Source organism: Talaromyces marneffei, chromosome 6 (assembly GCF_009556855.1).
Source record: "Talaromyces marneffei chromosome 6, complete sequence".
Taxonomy (NCBI): domain Eukaryota; kingdom Fungi; phylum Ascomycota; class Eurotiomycetes; order Eurotiales; family Trichocomaceae; genus Talaromyces; species Talaromyces marneffei.
The window spans coordinates 1352108-1368128 of NC_072353.1; the positions used below are offsets into that span (position 1 = coordinate 1352108).

General features: G+C 47.4%; 5 protein-coding genes across 5 annotated transcripts; 1 reads left to right on the forward strand and 4 right to left on the reverse strand.

Annotated features, from left to right (window-relative positions):
* Positions 1 to 107: 107 nt before the first annotated feature.
* EYB26_008004 (uncharacterized protein) lies at positions 108 to 2106 on the reverse strand (the record flags this gene model as incomplete). The annotated part of the gene is made up of 3 exons (XM_054267263.1): positions 108 to 1317; positions 1365 to 2007; positions 2061 to 2106. The coding sequence occupies 3 exons, from the start codon at positions 2104 to 2106 to the stop codon at positions 108 to 110; spliced, it is 1899 nt and encodes a 632-aa protein (XP_054123238.1).
* Positions 2107 to 4233: 2127 nt separating this feature from the next.
* Positions 4234 to 5311, reverse strand: EYB26_008005 (uncharacterized protein; the record flags this gene model as incomplete). Its single annotated transcript, XM_054267264.1, has 3 exons — positions 4234 to 4545; positions 4674 to 5009; positions 5078 to 5311. 3 exons carry the CDS (start codon positions 5309 to 5311, stop codon positions 4234 to 4236), a joined length of 882 nt encoding a protein of 293 aa, XP_054123239.1.
* Positions 5312 to 9903: 4592 nt separating this feature from the next.
* Positions 9904 to 10621, reverse strand: EYB26_008006 (uncharacterized protein; the record flags this gene model as incomplete). Its single annotated transcript, XM_054267265.1, has 2 exons — positions 9904 to 10355; positions 10432 to 10621. The coding sequence occupies 2 exons, from the start codon at positions 10619 to 10621 to the stop codon at positions 9904 to 9906; spliced, it is 642 nt and encodes a 213-aa protein (XP_054123240.1).
* A 319-nt stretch (positions 10622 to 10940) lies between these two features.
* EYB26_008007 (uncharacterized protein) lies at positions 10941 to 11993 on the reverse strand (the record flags this gene model as incomplete). The annotated part of the gene is made up of 4 exons (XM_054267266.1): positions 10941 to 11180; positions 11240 to 11524; positions 11584 to 11782; positions 11863 to 11993. 4 exons carry the CDS (start codon positions 11991 to 11993, stop codon positions 10941 to 10943), a joined length of 855 nt encoding a protein of 284 aa, XP_054123241.1.
* Positions 11994 to 12862: 869 nt separating this feature from the next.
* On the forward strand, positions 12863 to 15718 carry EYB26_008008 (uncharacterized protein; the record flags this gene model as incomplete). Its single annotated transcript, XM_054267267.1, has 3 exons — positions 12863 to 12896; positions 12991 to 13063; positions 13120 to 15718. 3 exons carry the CDS (start codon positions 12863 to 12865, stop codon positions 15716 to 15718), a joined length of 2706 nt encoding a protein of 901 aa, XP_054123242.1.
* Positions 15719 to 16021: the final 303 nt, after the last annotated feature.

Here is a 16021-nt window from a genome sequence, read left to right on the forward strand (position 1 = left end):
AATCATTTATCATTAGTAAAAGCTAACTAGATCATAATGCATATACAAATGACTCAACAATGCCAATGCCGTAAATATCCAAAATCATGCAACCCAACGTTTTATTGCTACAGCGCCATAGCAGTCATGGCCACCGTACCAAGAGCCAAAAAAACCATCTTTGGCACCTTCATAGATCCTACCCCACCCATGACATTCAACGTGGCAAGATACGATGACGGTGCATAGGTAGCAGGAGTAGTGCTGTTGGTGGTACCATCCCAGCAGTATCTGTCGAAACAAGTATTGCAGATATCAGGGACGGTGGTGTTGGTCCTCTCGAACGAGCGACCCAGCATGGCGCAGCCGACGCAGGCTGGCCAGTCTGGGTCGCGGGTGCCGTTTGCCATGGTCGCCATGTCATATGCATTCTGAATCAAAGCGTCACGCTCGGTGTTGTTGATTGAGAGGGTCAGAGTGGACAGGTTGGAGTAGGCCACGTAGGGGTAGTTTGGAATATAAACGATTAATGGAGTTGGGGTAGATGTGTTTGAGCTGTTGCATCCGAAGAATGTCGGGTGGGTGTTGAGACCCTTGTTGATGAATGTGTTCTGGTCAGGCACCGCTGGGAAAGAGGTGCCATTTCCTATTCCAGAGGAATTCAAGCTACGCTCATAAGTATAAACGAGACTGGCTCCGTTGGGCCAGCTGTCGTTCGTATCGGCAGAACTGTCCACGGCAAAAATCACATCGACATGACGCGTTGGTTGGATAAGAGGATAGAGTGGGATGTTCTGGTAGTCCTCGCCACCGTCAACGACACTGAGTGTCTCGGTCTGAGCGACCAGTCCGGTGTTTTGCGTGTAGTTGTAGAAGGGATTGACATAATCAGCGATATCCTCGTTATCCCGGCCGAGTTGGTTGAGAGCATTCGTGATCAAATGCTCAAGGACGTTGGGTAGGCCAGAGCTATTGACATATAGGATGAAATCATTAAACAAAGTCGACGAAGTACCAAACACGAACCCAGCATTGTCGTAACCGCGCACACAGCTGTGGTCTTGGGGGAGACTGCCATTGTTAAATTTCGATCCAAGGTATTCCAGCGGCGAAAAGCCGTAGATGGTAGGATCCCAGGAACCAAATTCAAAGGGACTGAATTCCATGACGGTAGAGTTCGTGCCGACGATTGTCTCGCCGGGAGAGCGAAGGTCGGCGACGACCAATGGCATGGGGATGCTCCCGCTGGCGAAGTTACTCTCCAAGGCGATTGAGGACCAGGTGTAGCTTGGACCACCATCAGTAGCATTGATGAATTGGAACGACAGCATTCGTGCCCTGCGGATGTTAGTCGAATATCGTCAAGTTCAATCACAAGGACATACCAAATATCAGTAAGAGTAGTATTGTATCCAGCGTCCGATTTGGCTTGCACCTGATCGGAAATGGTGTTATAGTACTCGGCGCTGCTCAACAGCTGGAAACCACCCCTCGAAGGACCTTCCAGAATCGAATTGCCGAGCTGCCACGCCTCGCCGACCCCATCGGCCTGCAAATCACCGATTGTCGTAAAATTATTCACATATATAGAGGCAAGCAGCCAACTACCACCACTCAAGCCCGAAACATACGTCGCACTCTGCAACAAGCCACCAATTTGGCCGCTTGACGTGCTGTTGGGTGTCCGACTATCAAACGCTTTGAGGGCACCGCCACCTGTCAACATGGCACGATAACCACCACCGGAGACCGCAATAGCGACGATTGGTAGATTGGTAGCATTGTCGTTTACGACACGGTCAATATAGCTCACGGCATCAAAGCCGGGGAGACTGACATGTCCGAAGAAGTCGCGCATGGCCTGAGCGGTGTGGTTGCGGCGGAGGGAGAGCCATGATGTCTCGTTAGACGAAAGAGAGGATGCGCTGCGGATTGTTGGTCGTTCTGCTGGGCAGGAGACATTTGCTGGAGCGTACCCGTTGGGGGCGTTGGGTAGGGCTCGGGGGATGACACCGTCGGCGGTTGCTTCTATACTGCGATTCAGCTTTGTGAGTTTTATTTTGCACGACAGAGTAACTAACCTGATAATAAGCCCGCAACCAGGGCCATAGACTGAAGAGTCCTCATCTCGATATACTAACCAAAATGCCTATCCTCTTCAAAATAAAGAGTGTATGAAGATGAAAGAAGGGATAGATTCCAGGTCATGCGGTTGAGCAACAAGGCACGTGTGGGATATAAACAAGAAGGTCGACCCAACGCCGATCTTAAATAAGCCGGAGTATCTATTGTCTATTCCTTCAGCCGTGACTGAGCCTGAGTCGTGCGCAATGATATAATCCTACAAACGAGTCATCATATCCGATGAGTTAACTGCTGGTGGCTGAGCTTTTGTTTACACCGTATTGCGTGCCTATCTGCGGACCAACACAGCTGTTTCTTGCCGAACCCGGGAAGGGTTGCGATTGTATTTCGTGGCTGGGCCCAGCATTGGTGCACTGCATAAATGATACCTTGAAAGAAGAAGCTGAGAGGACGAGAAGAAGAAAAAAAAAAGAGACTGCTCGGTAGCTGCGGATGTGAGGTCATGTCATCACTACCGCAAGCTAGTTCCGACGATCAGTTTGTAATTTGTGTACACTCTCTCTCCGTCATCTCAGTCATACTCGAGAATCATAATAATAATAATCTCGAATGGCACGACATTCGACACAAAGCAAAGCACTGTATCCTCGGATGTAACAACCACTTTACGACGTGTCCAGCCTCGAATCCACTTGTATTCCGTAGTTCGTACTTGGCATCTCTTTCTCTGTTCAGCTTGTATCCATATTACTCTCTAGTATAACCAACAACGCCAATCGGAATCCGCGGATGTTGATCCTTCGCAATCAGAATTCCCTTTCCGGACGCCCGTGTCTTTACGTGTGCCCTTATGAAGGCGCTTAGATATCGTCGTGGCTGTACTCATACACAAATAGTCGTTCTTGTGAAGATAAACAAAATGGGTAACTATGAAGTGTAGCCCTAAGCTTACCGGTAGCCCTAATCCCAGATCTGGCGGACCTGTCTTTCGCATAAATCCACTAGATATATCGAATACCAAGTATAATGTCCTTTTACTACTTAGTAGGTGTCGGAACTACCAAAAATGATCGCCCTGGGACTCCGTTCACGTAGTGATGATGGTGCCTGCTGTTCAATCATGTTGCCACATTCAACCCGAAGACATACTGGCATATGGGCGTGGTGTAAAGCTCACGGCTCTAATAAAAGTTCCAACTAGACATCGAATAGCGATACAAGATTGCATCCGGTTTAAATTTCTATTATGGTTTCCGATGACGCTAGAGTCCAGTAACTCCAACTCGTATTTTGCAATAGGCAACAATGTGTCTTAGTCGTGGTCGTTATAAAACTTGATAATGACGAGTCTATACTTCAATGCTAGGTATAGGCAACTACGATCCAAAGTGCAACCTGAAATCAACGGTTTATTAAGCCAGCGCACCTAATCACATAACTCACCTCACTCACACTTCTACTGGCTGTTTGTCATACTTCGCCACTGCAAAAGAACAAAGGTTGAACTGTACGGGCATTGCACTGCTGAATGTGGTTGTTGTATTGGATATACTGGTGGTTATACGCCACATCCGTTGTTCAAGGATTCGGAAGATAGTCAGAAGCAGAAGTGAAGCAAGTCATAGTATAGAATCAATACAATTGCTAAAGTCTTTATTTTCTCTCTCTAATATTTCCGAAATAGATCGATTCCAGCGGCTTTGATACTCGCAAGGCGATGTCGACGAGGCCCGACTTCCCGACACCTAAAGGGAAATTACACGACAAATAAATGATATAGTGATAGAGAAGCAACTTGTATATAAATTGATCCGTTCGATTAAATGTCTTGTAGTTATGAGCAGTCACCGTCAAAAAACTGGAATACCTGATAGCTAAGCACATGACGCTGTGCTAGCACGAACCGCTAAAGCACCCAATAAGACGAGAAACAAAATCGACAAATGAAATAAACGCCGTCGAATGTAGACATTCCCAAAAACAAGAAAAAAACGAAAAGAAACGCATCCCCAACCAATCTCATGCCGCTGGACCATTTCAACGGCGCCCAAAAAAAAAACAATTTGTATATGCATTCATTGTATGTCGAAAAGGCCAGGATTAGAAATAGTTGGGTTGCTCTATTTTTGTCGTCGCCGTCATTCAGTTCAGTGTCAGCTTGTTGGCAAATTACCAGGCAGCATGGCCACCATCCATCCGCAAATCGCTTCCAGTCATAAAGCTGCTGGCGTCACTGATCAAAAACACAGCCGCGCCACGGTACTCCTCAGGGCGCGACAAACGGCCCAACATGTTCTGCTTGGGCCATTCCTCGCGGCGCTCGGGGTACTGCACAAACAAGTTCTCGACCATCTGGGTGACGATATACCCGGGGCTGATGGTGTTGACGCGAATGTTGTACTGGCCCCATTCGGCGGCGAGGTTGCGGCCGAGTTGGATGACGGCTGCTTTGGAGGCATTATAGGCTGGGCAGATGAGGCCCTGGACACGTCCGTTAGCATCAAGTAACCACTAGATTGGGTGTGTTGTGTGTGTGGTGATAGCGTGGCGAACAGGGATTTTTCCTCCATTACCCCGCAGAAACAAAGAAAATAGACAGAGGAAAATACCTTATTGGCAATAGTTCCGCTCATACTAGCGATCATGACGATGCTACCCCCATTCCCAAATCGAATCATCTGCTTGGCAACCGCCTGCGCAGTCATGAACACTCCAGTCACATTGACTTCCATCATGGTGTTGGCATCCTTGGCCGAGTACTCCAATGCAGGTGTCTCCTGTTGAATACCGGCGGCGGCGATGAGGCCGTCCATGCGTCCCTCGACATTGGCGATTTCTTCAATGACGTTGGTGAGCAGTTCGGTGTCGCGGACGTCAATGCGGCGGTATTCAATTTTTGTGCCGAGGGTGCTGGCTTTGGCTTGGATGCGGGCGAAGTCTCCGCTCTGTCATTTCTATTAGGTTTGCTTTTTGTAGTTTTGAGAGATACATAGAGAACTCGGACGGCACTTACCGGCTCAGGCAATCGGTCGAGAGCGTAGACAATGGCACCGGCTTCCAACAACGCTTCAGCCTGGACAAGACCAAGACCACGACCAGCGCCAGATACGCAGACAACCTTGTCCGTGAGCACAAACTCAGGCATACGGTTCTTGGTGCCCAGGTAGACGGCCGACGCGTCCGCGGCCTCAGCAGGCCCGCGAGCGGTCTTTTGGGGGGTGGCGACAGTCTCGATGTTGATAGACATTGCAATATTATGTAGAAAATAGTAAACTACAGTGAACAAGAGCTGACAAGGTACCTAGGTAGTAAATATGCGAGTGAGGATGGGTTAAATGGTGATAATCAATTGTCTACATCGAGGACATTAATCTACGGACAGTCCACTCCTTATATATCATTTCCATCCCCCTACAAAGCCACCAGTGGAACCCAGCCCAATGTCTAGAACCAGACACCATGCACCAGCAATGCTCATGTGGACATGAAAAAAAAAAAAAAAATGGTTGCTACGGAGCAGTTACGGTACAAACGGAAGAGAAGAATGGGTACCCCGGATAAGGAGTTCTCCCCGTAGTAAGGAAACATCGTGACTATCGTAAGTTACACGTTATACAGCAAAGAAAAGGAACTCGGCATAGTTACTGAAATCAACTAGAGAATAGAGCTAACAAAATAAAATAAAATAATAATAAGCGGGGCGGAATGAATTGGCAGCACATGACCGATTTCTAGACGCATCCAGCCCATTTATTGGTGATTGATGATCTGTTGGCATGTCTCTCTCAACCTACGTACTCGGTAGTCAGGACTCAGTGCTATTTTGCGGGGGTTGCTTGGGGAATATTTCCCCAATCATGACAAGTTCGATGGCCGCGTCGACAGTCTCATTCTACAAGTAGGCAGGCAAGTTTCCAATCGAGCAGACAAGTCACCTGGTAATACACCGAATGATTGATATCATCGTTACATATGCCTTTCACAACAGTCATACAATGATAAGAGCCAAACAGTTTTGTTTTTGGTCTGGCAAATATTTCCATTGCCAGCAGTACTATGATTACGGGGTACAGCGTCTGGTCGGTCGGGAGGACGGATTAGGAAAGCCGATCGCCAGAACGTCCGGCGAACAGGTGGCGCCGGGACGTATTGTAAGTATCGCTTTGACAACTTTTTCAACACCACTACGTACTATGTAGCATGAATTTAGAAATAGTTCCAGACGAAGGTCTAGAACGAGCCCGGCATTGCGGTTCTCCAGCGGGGTGCAGATCACGTGTATGTTCTCATTACAGGCATATCCATTGAAAAAGAAGGCAATGGATGCTCAATCTACGTGATCAAATACTATGTAGCGTACTGAGAGTGTGTTCAGAGTATTCTCCTGACATTGGTAATGGATTGATCATGAATCGATCCATGGCTGGTATCAATACGTGTTCTACAGAGTACTACCGTATGTGCCAAAATCAAAACGAATACATCGACTAGCGCCAGCCCTAGTTCTAGATCTCTGCACGTTTCTGCAGCACTGCTGTAGCAGCGTAGCAAGGGATATATCGTGACCAAGCTGCAAAGAAATCACTAGAAATTCGTCCACTTCTCTAACTTAGTTAGTTCTCGTCCCATCGTTAGGTAAACAAGAACCAAGCCAAGTTACGTGGAGGTCACGTTGTGTAGGTAGGTAACTATACAGTGTGGCTGACGGAATTTCCTACTTGACTCTAGTCTCCTACGTGGACGGCCAACAATAAGATGTGAGAAAAGAGATGGAATGGAGTCAATGGACAACAACATGCATGGACCATAGTTTCTTTCGTTGCTTTACAAAAAACAGTGGCAGTAATTTGACTTTGCGTGTCTGGAAATGGATCCGGATTCGTGGAACCGTAGACTAGACGGGGGACGGGGAACGGAGTACCCCTTCAGAGCTTTCCGTGGTATGTACTGTATATTCTGTACTCCGTAGTAACCAGTTGGTTCGAGTTTCTAATTATATTTTCCGTGTAAGAAGTGAGCGTTGAGATGGTATGAACCATTTGCATCAATATCACGAGAATATATACGGTATTAGGCAGTTGGTTGTATAACTTATCAACAGCATGACTCCCTGCCTAGGCACGCCCCGGTACATGCAGATCTTAAGAAACTCCTTATAAGTACGCCGTTAATACTGATTTCCAAGCAATACCTAGCCAAGTACCTAGGCAAACTGTAGATCGAGTTACGAGTCAAAAGCCGGACACAACGTAGTCTAGAATATTTCCTTATTCGGAAAGTCAACAATCTTCCCGGGGAGATCTGCCAGGCCAGTGCCAGGCGTGTCATGTGATGTTTGAAATCTATCGAAGAAATGGCCGAATAGCAAGAAAATAAAAGAATATCTGGTTGAAATGTACTTTTATTGTATGTTGTACTACGAGTAAGCAAGCATCGAGCAGAAATGATTCAGGGCACCCCCATCTGGGTACAGGATACAGAGTGCTGTCCATCAAAAATAATGAAAATATCGAGAGTAAAATACTATGTGGGCCGTAACCGCTAAACATGCAGGTACTGTGTGCTTACTTTACCTGCTATCTTTGGGAGGCAATCCTTTCTAGGCAATATGCTATCGGTGTCCGCGGGAAAAATGTGCCTGTCCTTGTGACCATCAGCTGCCGTAACGATCGACTAGTCTTGCGAATTGAAGAGAGCGGCCAGCGCGTGTAAATAATCGCCCACGGTAGATGTATGCTGATATTGACATGGCCGGGTTTAGTACTGACTGTTTACTTGCTAAATGACTTATCTTGCGAAGAAATGTAATCCTTTTGGTTGTTCGGGGGAGGAATATATTCTCGGGAAGATGCCGAATTAGGTAAGTTATCGTGTTAGGGTTCAGCTTCAACTAGAATGGAGAGCGATAGCATGTCCTCTGTAAATGCGAAGGGATTGAGCACAGTAGTTGCACTCCGTATAGTATAGTCATATCTATGTGCATTAATATCTACGTATACAGCCGTTGAATTTCTATATCTTGCCATGCTGAAAATTGATTGACCTTGTAACGAGGCCACGACTACCTCCGTGCATACGTCTGGACCACTTCTATCGATCAAGCTCTAGATTTTTTGATATGGTTATGTCGGCTATCGTGCTTAGCAGAAAATCCCAAATAAGGGGGTCACTGATATAATGCCCGACTAAACTGTTACATGTAGGGCTGGTGGGCCTGGAGGTCACCTGAGCACTAGACATCTTCGAGTTTACTACATACTACATAAGCTCGTATCTGAAAGTCATTCTCAATGTTTAGCCGCAATCATAGAAATGTCATCGCGTACTGCGACTATCAGATACGATTATGCACTTTCCGGAATGTATGTGTTGTATATCTGAGACTACGTATGCTTACTCATCGGGGGAGTAGCTTCACACGTTGAGTACTTGTAGATAAGAGATCTCCACGGCTTCCATACCGATATCCAAATCCTTGCATTGCATACGGTAGTACATATGTTATAGATCTAACGGGATAATCCATAAGAATAACGGGATCAGACCGAGTCTTAGCTCAACATCCTCCCCCCCCGGGATCAACCTTGTCAATCGTCTATCAGGAACGAATCCAACACATGGCCCCGAAATATGGGGAGCCGCGCAGAAACAGTGGAGCATAGAAGTTGATTATTTACCTTACTCTGTTGTACAAACCGACCCTCGTTCTATACTTGCCAGATAGATAGACCGAAAAACGGACTGGATCTAGACGACTTCCCGATTCGGATATACCGAGTTTCATCTCCATTTCTCTCTTTTCCCGCCCTCTTGCTATCAATGAAAAGGTTGGAGGAGCAGGGGGATCAATAATTCCGTATCCGCAATTGCTCCTCAATCCACTCCTCATCTTTGTCGTGGTATTCATCCCTGACGGCCTGGCGCAGGCTAGTGAAGTTGTTCATCGGGATCGGCCTGTGCGTGCGTAAATCGATACTCGAATGATCCTTCAGCATTGGTCTCAGTTGCTATAGATTTCATGTTTTCTCGAGTATCGACGCTGCCGTCCGCCCATGCCTCCTATCTGATATCTTTCCCGGCATTGCGCATCCGTCAAGCAACGCTCAAACCTCGGTACAGGATCATCTGGCATCCATTCGGGCCTGTTCTCCAAGAAGAAACCGATTTGAATGGCGGAGGCTCCGTACGTTAGAATCCTGTCTGGTCAATTTTCTTACTTCCGTCCATTCGTAGATTAGGGTGAGAAGATATATACTCACGCTACATGTATCAAACAGCCTAAGAAAGAGCATATCTGCTGTTGCAAACCGTCGAATTCTCGAAGTAAAGCTCAACCGAGGACCATGGCCAGGACATCTTGGAAGAAGGTAGGACAATATACGATGAAGGGTAGGGCGGAAACAGAGCGCCAATGTAATGCAAGACCTAAGCGTTTGGAAATTAAACATGAAATGACGAGGAGGGAGTGGTAAAATGGGATCTGAAGTGGTAAGGAGGAGCCCATGGGTGTATATCGACGATTGAGGTTAACTCAAGCATGCATCAAGTGTGACAGTAAGTTGATCAGACCCCCAAATACCAAGTCTGGAATTGCCTCGGTAATATTTCTTGAGTAACTGAGACCAACGTACCTAGGTAGAGGGTTATCTATGTAGATATGCAATTATATCATGCAATGAATGGACATTTATATCATAAACTATGTACATGAATGAGACGAAATATCCAAGATACATCCTCGTAGAAATCGTAACAACATACCAAACTCCAAGCCTATTTTCCTATAATACAAACACACACACACACACACACACAAATCTAAAAGCCTTGCAAAGGCTATCAAAAAGCCTCACTAACGACCCCCCTCTCCCCCAATCTACTCACAACCCCCTTCTTCAACCTCAACATCCGCTCAATCTCCCCATCCTTGAGCTTCTGTCGATCACGCATCGTCAACACCTGCCGAATAGCCATGGCATCCAAATACTCTCGTCCCGGATGACTCGGTCGTCCAAAGGACTCTAGTTCCTGTTCGGCGGCTTTAGCGATTCGGCTGCGTGATGAGAGGACCAGGAGAGCGGGATTGTTGTTTGCGTCTGGGAAGACGGAGGGCGCGAAACCGCCGGTAGGAGTTTGATTAAGGGATGATTTTGTTTGTGACTGGAGTTGAGGAGGGAATGCGCGGGGTCGGTTAAAGGTGCTTGAATGGGAGAACGTAGGGTTCGGTGTTACCGGACCGATGGAGCGTAGGGAAGCAGCGAAGTCAGGGTCGCGAGCGTCGAGGTCAATTTCTATACCACTGTCAGAAAACAGATTCAAATCAAAAAAAAAAAAAAAAAAAAAAAAAAAGACGAAAGAAGAATATACCCTCTGAGCGCGAAGCTGAAGGCTGCTCCTTAGAATGATAGGTTGGTCCAGCTGCTTTTTGCTGCGGCGGCGATTGTTGGATCGGTGCTGGCATCGCTTTTGTGGTCCCCGGCGAAGCTGTTTTGGGATATTGGCGACGCGAAGCTGCACTTGCTGCTGAGCGGACTGGCTTTGATGCTGTGGCGCCCATTTTTCTCTTCTAAATTATTCGTTGCGTGTATAGAGTTGTATTAATTGTTGTGGTGTTGAATGGACAGAAAAGATGAAGCTACGCGGACACTAACTTTCGCGTCTTGGCGTGATTTGTATAGGTGACGTCAAATACGAAAAGTCCAGATTTCTTAAAAAGGGAATAAAACGATTGAATGGTAATAGTACATTTTTGATTCGGACAATTTTGATCATACTCGAGAACCGCTAATATATATAATGCGACATGAAAACCTGGTTATGAAAGGGCATTTCGGTAGCAACTACTTCCTTCTCCATTCGGACAAATGGCGATCAATCTACCGCAAGCCAGCTAGTCGGCGCTCTTGTACCTCGCTCAATGCACGGCTTCCACTGAGGAAAGCGACGACACCAACGATCAATGAAGCAGGAAGCATTTGGAACAGGTTCCAGCTTGTGTAGTACATGAAAAAGATACCCTCCAGACCAATAACGGACGACACGAAGAGGATGTGAGGAATTGGTGCGGCTTTCAAGGCAACGGTGAGGTGGTTGAGGTTGACATCAAAGTACATCCACTGTATTTCGCCTGTGTTAGCTCAAATTATATTCCATAACAACCGCTGAGTGTACGTACCATTCCCGCCAAAACCGGGATAGTGACTAAAACGGTCAAGAGGAAAATCAAAGTAATAATTTGTGGGGGACTCTTGGGGTCGGTTTTGAAGACGTGGTTTATCCTCGGCTGCTTTCCATATCTCTCTACCGAGTCAGATGCGGCCGGCGCACTTGCATCACCGGCGATGGATAGCTGGAAGGCGAGGTTGCGATAGGCGTCGGAATCTCCGAATGAGCCGATTACGATTTCAGCATCGACGGGCTCTGAGGTGACTAGGAATTGAGTGGGAATGTCTTTCTTTCTCTGCAGTCCAAACGCTGGTTAACTTGTGAACTATGCGTTGAGTCAAGTTCTGTACTGACCAATTCGACCTTGGACTTGCCGTCATTCTTTACGCTGAAAGGATATGAAAAGTCCAAGCCGGTGGTAGAGTCTTTCAGTAACAAGAATGCTTGGTGTGGTCGCTTTGCGCTGCGGCCTTCCTGCGCTGTGAGGAGAAGCTTCAGCGAGTCCGAGTCGCCGAGGGAGAGAGGTGTCGCCAAAGGCGCATTTTCCTTGAGGCTGCAATAAATCAGCAATTAGTAAATCAAAAATAATGTCGTAGTAATTGAATAAGCAGTTGTATACAGAAATTCTCTTACCTTTGTTTCACTTTGCCTGTGGCAGACTTGGAACTTACTGACACCGTGGCATCAGCGAAACCCCAAGAGGCCGCATAAACAGAGGGAACGACGAGAGCCAGCAGGCTGAGATGGGCAGGTAGTAAGCGCATGCTGAAAAGTAATAACGAGTAAGGAGACTTATGCTCGAATACTTTGCAATTAAACCAAATGTCTTGAAAGTGGTGTTGTATCCATAGATAATAGATAGGTAAGAGAGTTTAGTTGAGGGAATGGGGCAAGCGGCGTCCAGTGACCTTTCTGCCGTTCGGACAAGCAAGCCCTAATTCCCTTTTCTGTTCTACTGCTGATCTCGCCGAAAAAACATCCTCGCTTTCTTTTCCTGCGACTCTTTCAATCCCTAGCCCGTTCGACCCCCGACCTGCTGCTTTCTTACGACATACTCGATCACATTTAGGCGGCTCGTTGATTCCATCGCGATAAAATTTTCGCCTACCCTACCCTTCCACCGACCGTCCGACGTTCTTCGTCCTTCCGAGGCCTCCCGCAACCTGTCACTTCTTTAACGCCCACACACCGTCCATCTACGCCGCGAATCGCTGGAAACACTCGAGACTGTTTGGAATATTCGCCGGTGGCTTGGAGGATCACATTGATACAGTATGTGATACTGCTGATGGTGTTGTGGTTCTTTTGAAGGTCCCATGGTCGGATGAATGCCGGCCTTTGCCCTGAAAGAAGACCACGACAACTCGCCGTTGGGAGATACAAATAGCCTTAATGTGCTAACTCTGAGTTTATTGTCTAGACAATACCGATTTATTTACGATCGTTGTGGCCGTTCTGTGCTGCACTGCCCTCGAATTCGTCGACCGCTAGCGTTTCGAGTCCTCTAGCCCTAGACCCTAACTCTGCCGTGCTGTCACCTGAGAAGTGAAGGAAGGCATCGGACACGCGCGTCCAAATAACAATAACCAAACTACTTGCACATGGCTGTTAATCCTGCACAATAACAAAATACATGGACTTGTTTCCTGAACTAAGGAAATCTGGATGTATGTGTTGCTTTTCCGCTGATGTTGCCAGCCCAAACCCCACTGCCTACTGGATGGCAAAAACCAGTCATCGACACTAACTCTCTCTTCACAGTCATACCACCAGTACTAGCTGGCAGCCAGAATCGACATTTGCTTCCGAGATTCTCACTAAGCCTTCCTCATTTGTAAATAGTCATCATCCCGCTACCATGTTTTCTCACTTTTCTAACCTCATTCGCAGGCTTACACCCAATATGGCTGCGCACGAAGACGTTCAAAAGTCTTCGTCGATGCCATCGACTCCCCAGTCATTCTTGTACTATGAGGCTGACAGCCCATTCCCACAGTCTGGCAATGAAGAGCTATGGCACAGCTCAAAGCGTCGCCGTACTCAACAGAAACCATCTAGTGAAACACAATTTATTCACATGAATGGCTACAAGAGCGACAGCCAGCTTGGCACACGGTTTAACAATACTTATGTTGATTCGTATTCGGACTCCAAGACTTTTGAAAACACACAGAGCAAGTCAGGTGATGCGGCCTCCGCCGCTGAAGAAGCCCCAGGTGCAGTTGCTGAAACTGCATCAAAAGCTAGCGACGAGATACTTGAAGTTTCCTCGGCAAAGTCAGTTCGTAGCGCCCGCAAACCAATGGAACGCTCGACAGAGACGTCACAGCGAGTTTTGAAAGTTAAGTCCGGCGCTGGAGCATCGCAACCGACGAATATTCAGACTTTTATCTTCAAAACGAAACTGGACCCCCGAAACCTCAATTACAGAGACCGTTCTGATGAACCCGGAACGCCATCGTCGGTGACTGAGATACCTGAAGTGCTGATGGAGAATCCTCCTGCCGAGCCATCCACACGTTTTACACGCAAGACGCGCAAATCCGAAGCATCGAATATACTTAAGTTCAAGAGCTATACGCCTAATGCTACACCTGTCTTGCGTAACAACGCGTCACGCAAAACACCTCGTCAAGAGCAGTCTGTGGATGCCGAATCGCCCGCCCCACCCATTGCCGATGACCAAAGATCCTTGGCAGCCTTTGAGCGTGATAGACAGCCGAGTGCTGATAAAATGAACCTGTACGAAACGCCAACCAAAGACAATGTCACGGCGGGTGTTGGTGAAAGCAACTCGGCACGACGGAGCACTAGGGTTCGCAAGCCCGTGAAGCACATTTTATTAGAGGAACTTCCCAAGGAAACTCCTAAGAAAGAGAAATCTACCAAAGAACAAGGATCGACAACAGTGGCACAGTCTAAGTCATTACCAAGATCTGCCAACACCACTGCAGCGGAGCCGGTCTCATATGCATCTCCACCTGCTCCTCAATCAGATGCGGGTTATCCATACGGTGATGCATTTGATAGATACGGCACACCCTCACCTGATAGCTTATCGAATACGCGTTCGTCCGGACGTGTACGAAAGCCTACTATCAAGGCAATTGAAGCTTTGCAGTCCAAGCCACATAGTCGAAAGAGGCTACGAAATTCAGATCAGTTTGTCGTTTCTAGTGAGGCTTCTCCCAATCAAGGCAAAGTCACACCGGAACCCACCAATACTGCAAATACTTCGAACGTTCCAACATCTCGCAGTGTCAGCGGAGGCAGAAGCGATGCACTCTCGGTCTCTATGGATGAGTTAGATATCCTTGGTCGACAACTTTATGATCTGGCAAGCACCGCAATTGTGGATATTACTTCTGTTGAAGATGAAGATGCAAAGATCGCCGAGTGGCGGGAGGCCTTCAACAAGAAGAGGAATAAACAAGTCTCGATACATGTTGTTGAAGAAGCGCCAGAAGCGCCAGAACCAGAACCAGAACCAGAACCAGAACCAGAAGCTCCAACCAAGGAAACCCCGCCGGTTGTTGAATACCTCAATCTCCCCGGCGAGATCAACGCTGAGATTCCTTTGGACCACCCTGAACGAGCCCGTCCTTATACCGAGGAAGACGGCTGGATGCACACTGGCAGAGTGAATGAACACGGCGAGGAATACTGTGTTGCGCCCCGCGACAAATACCAATGGGTCAAGCATGTATCAAACTATAAAACACCTGTTGGACCCATTCCTACCCCGCCACCAGTCCTCAAGTCAGTTGACGAGATTCGACGCGACAATATATACGGCTTCCCACCTAGTCCCGGTAACCGAAATCTATACCAAAAGCATCCCGGCCAAGTATGGCGGCTCGAAAATGTGGAGGGTCTGGCTAGCCAGACGCCCAGTCACACCAAATCCCTACGCTCTTCCGACCGATCCATCGCTAAACAGGTCGATGCTATGAACGTTGATGAATCCGGTATGAAAACGAGGTATATCCACAAGAAGGGGTTCCCTCGATTCAAGCGACCTTTGAAGATTGTCTTTGTCGATTCTTCAAAACTTGATCTACCTGCTCCATCTGAAACCACCTCATCTCTACGTAGGCGACGCCAGAGTGCAGCGCAATCTGCAGGAGGAGCGCATTCGACTCCTAGCAAGACAGCTGGCAGCAACCAGCGAAAGCGCTCGTTTGACATGACTGGTGGAAGCCATGGTGAAAGCTCCAATCAAGCTCAATCGCAACGTAAGAAGCGACAGTCAACCGTGAAGGCTGATGATAAATCAACGCCGGCACGTCCCAAGCGTCAGTCAGCTGTTGGAACTGCCACCAACAATAATAACAAGACCGGCGGCACTCCAGCTTCAACTCCATCAACTGCACCACCAAAATCAGCCAGTAGCGGCACCAAAGCAACTCCAAAGGGGACCACAGGATCTAATACGGCCCCATTGGAGAAACTTTCACTCAAGTTCCATTTTGGAAGTCATTCCAAATAGCGGTATGACTTATGGAATGCACAGCCGATTTTGACGCGAATCCCACGTTTCGGCTTTTTCTACCAAAGATATCGCGCAAAAGTCGCCGACATCACCAATTCTTATCTTCTCTGTCCTGTTATTTTACCCATTTTTAATTGCACTTCTTTACACGGTTTTTACCCCTCAGCCCCCAAATTTGCATGGTCCGGATCTGTTGCAACATGTGCCTGATGATTTAATCTTATCCCATGGGATGCATCATTTTTATCTTCATATTTGTATTTCTTCCCAGCTGTTTGCCCTCCAAAAGTCATGTGATGA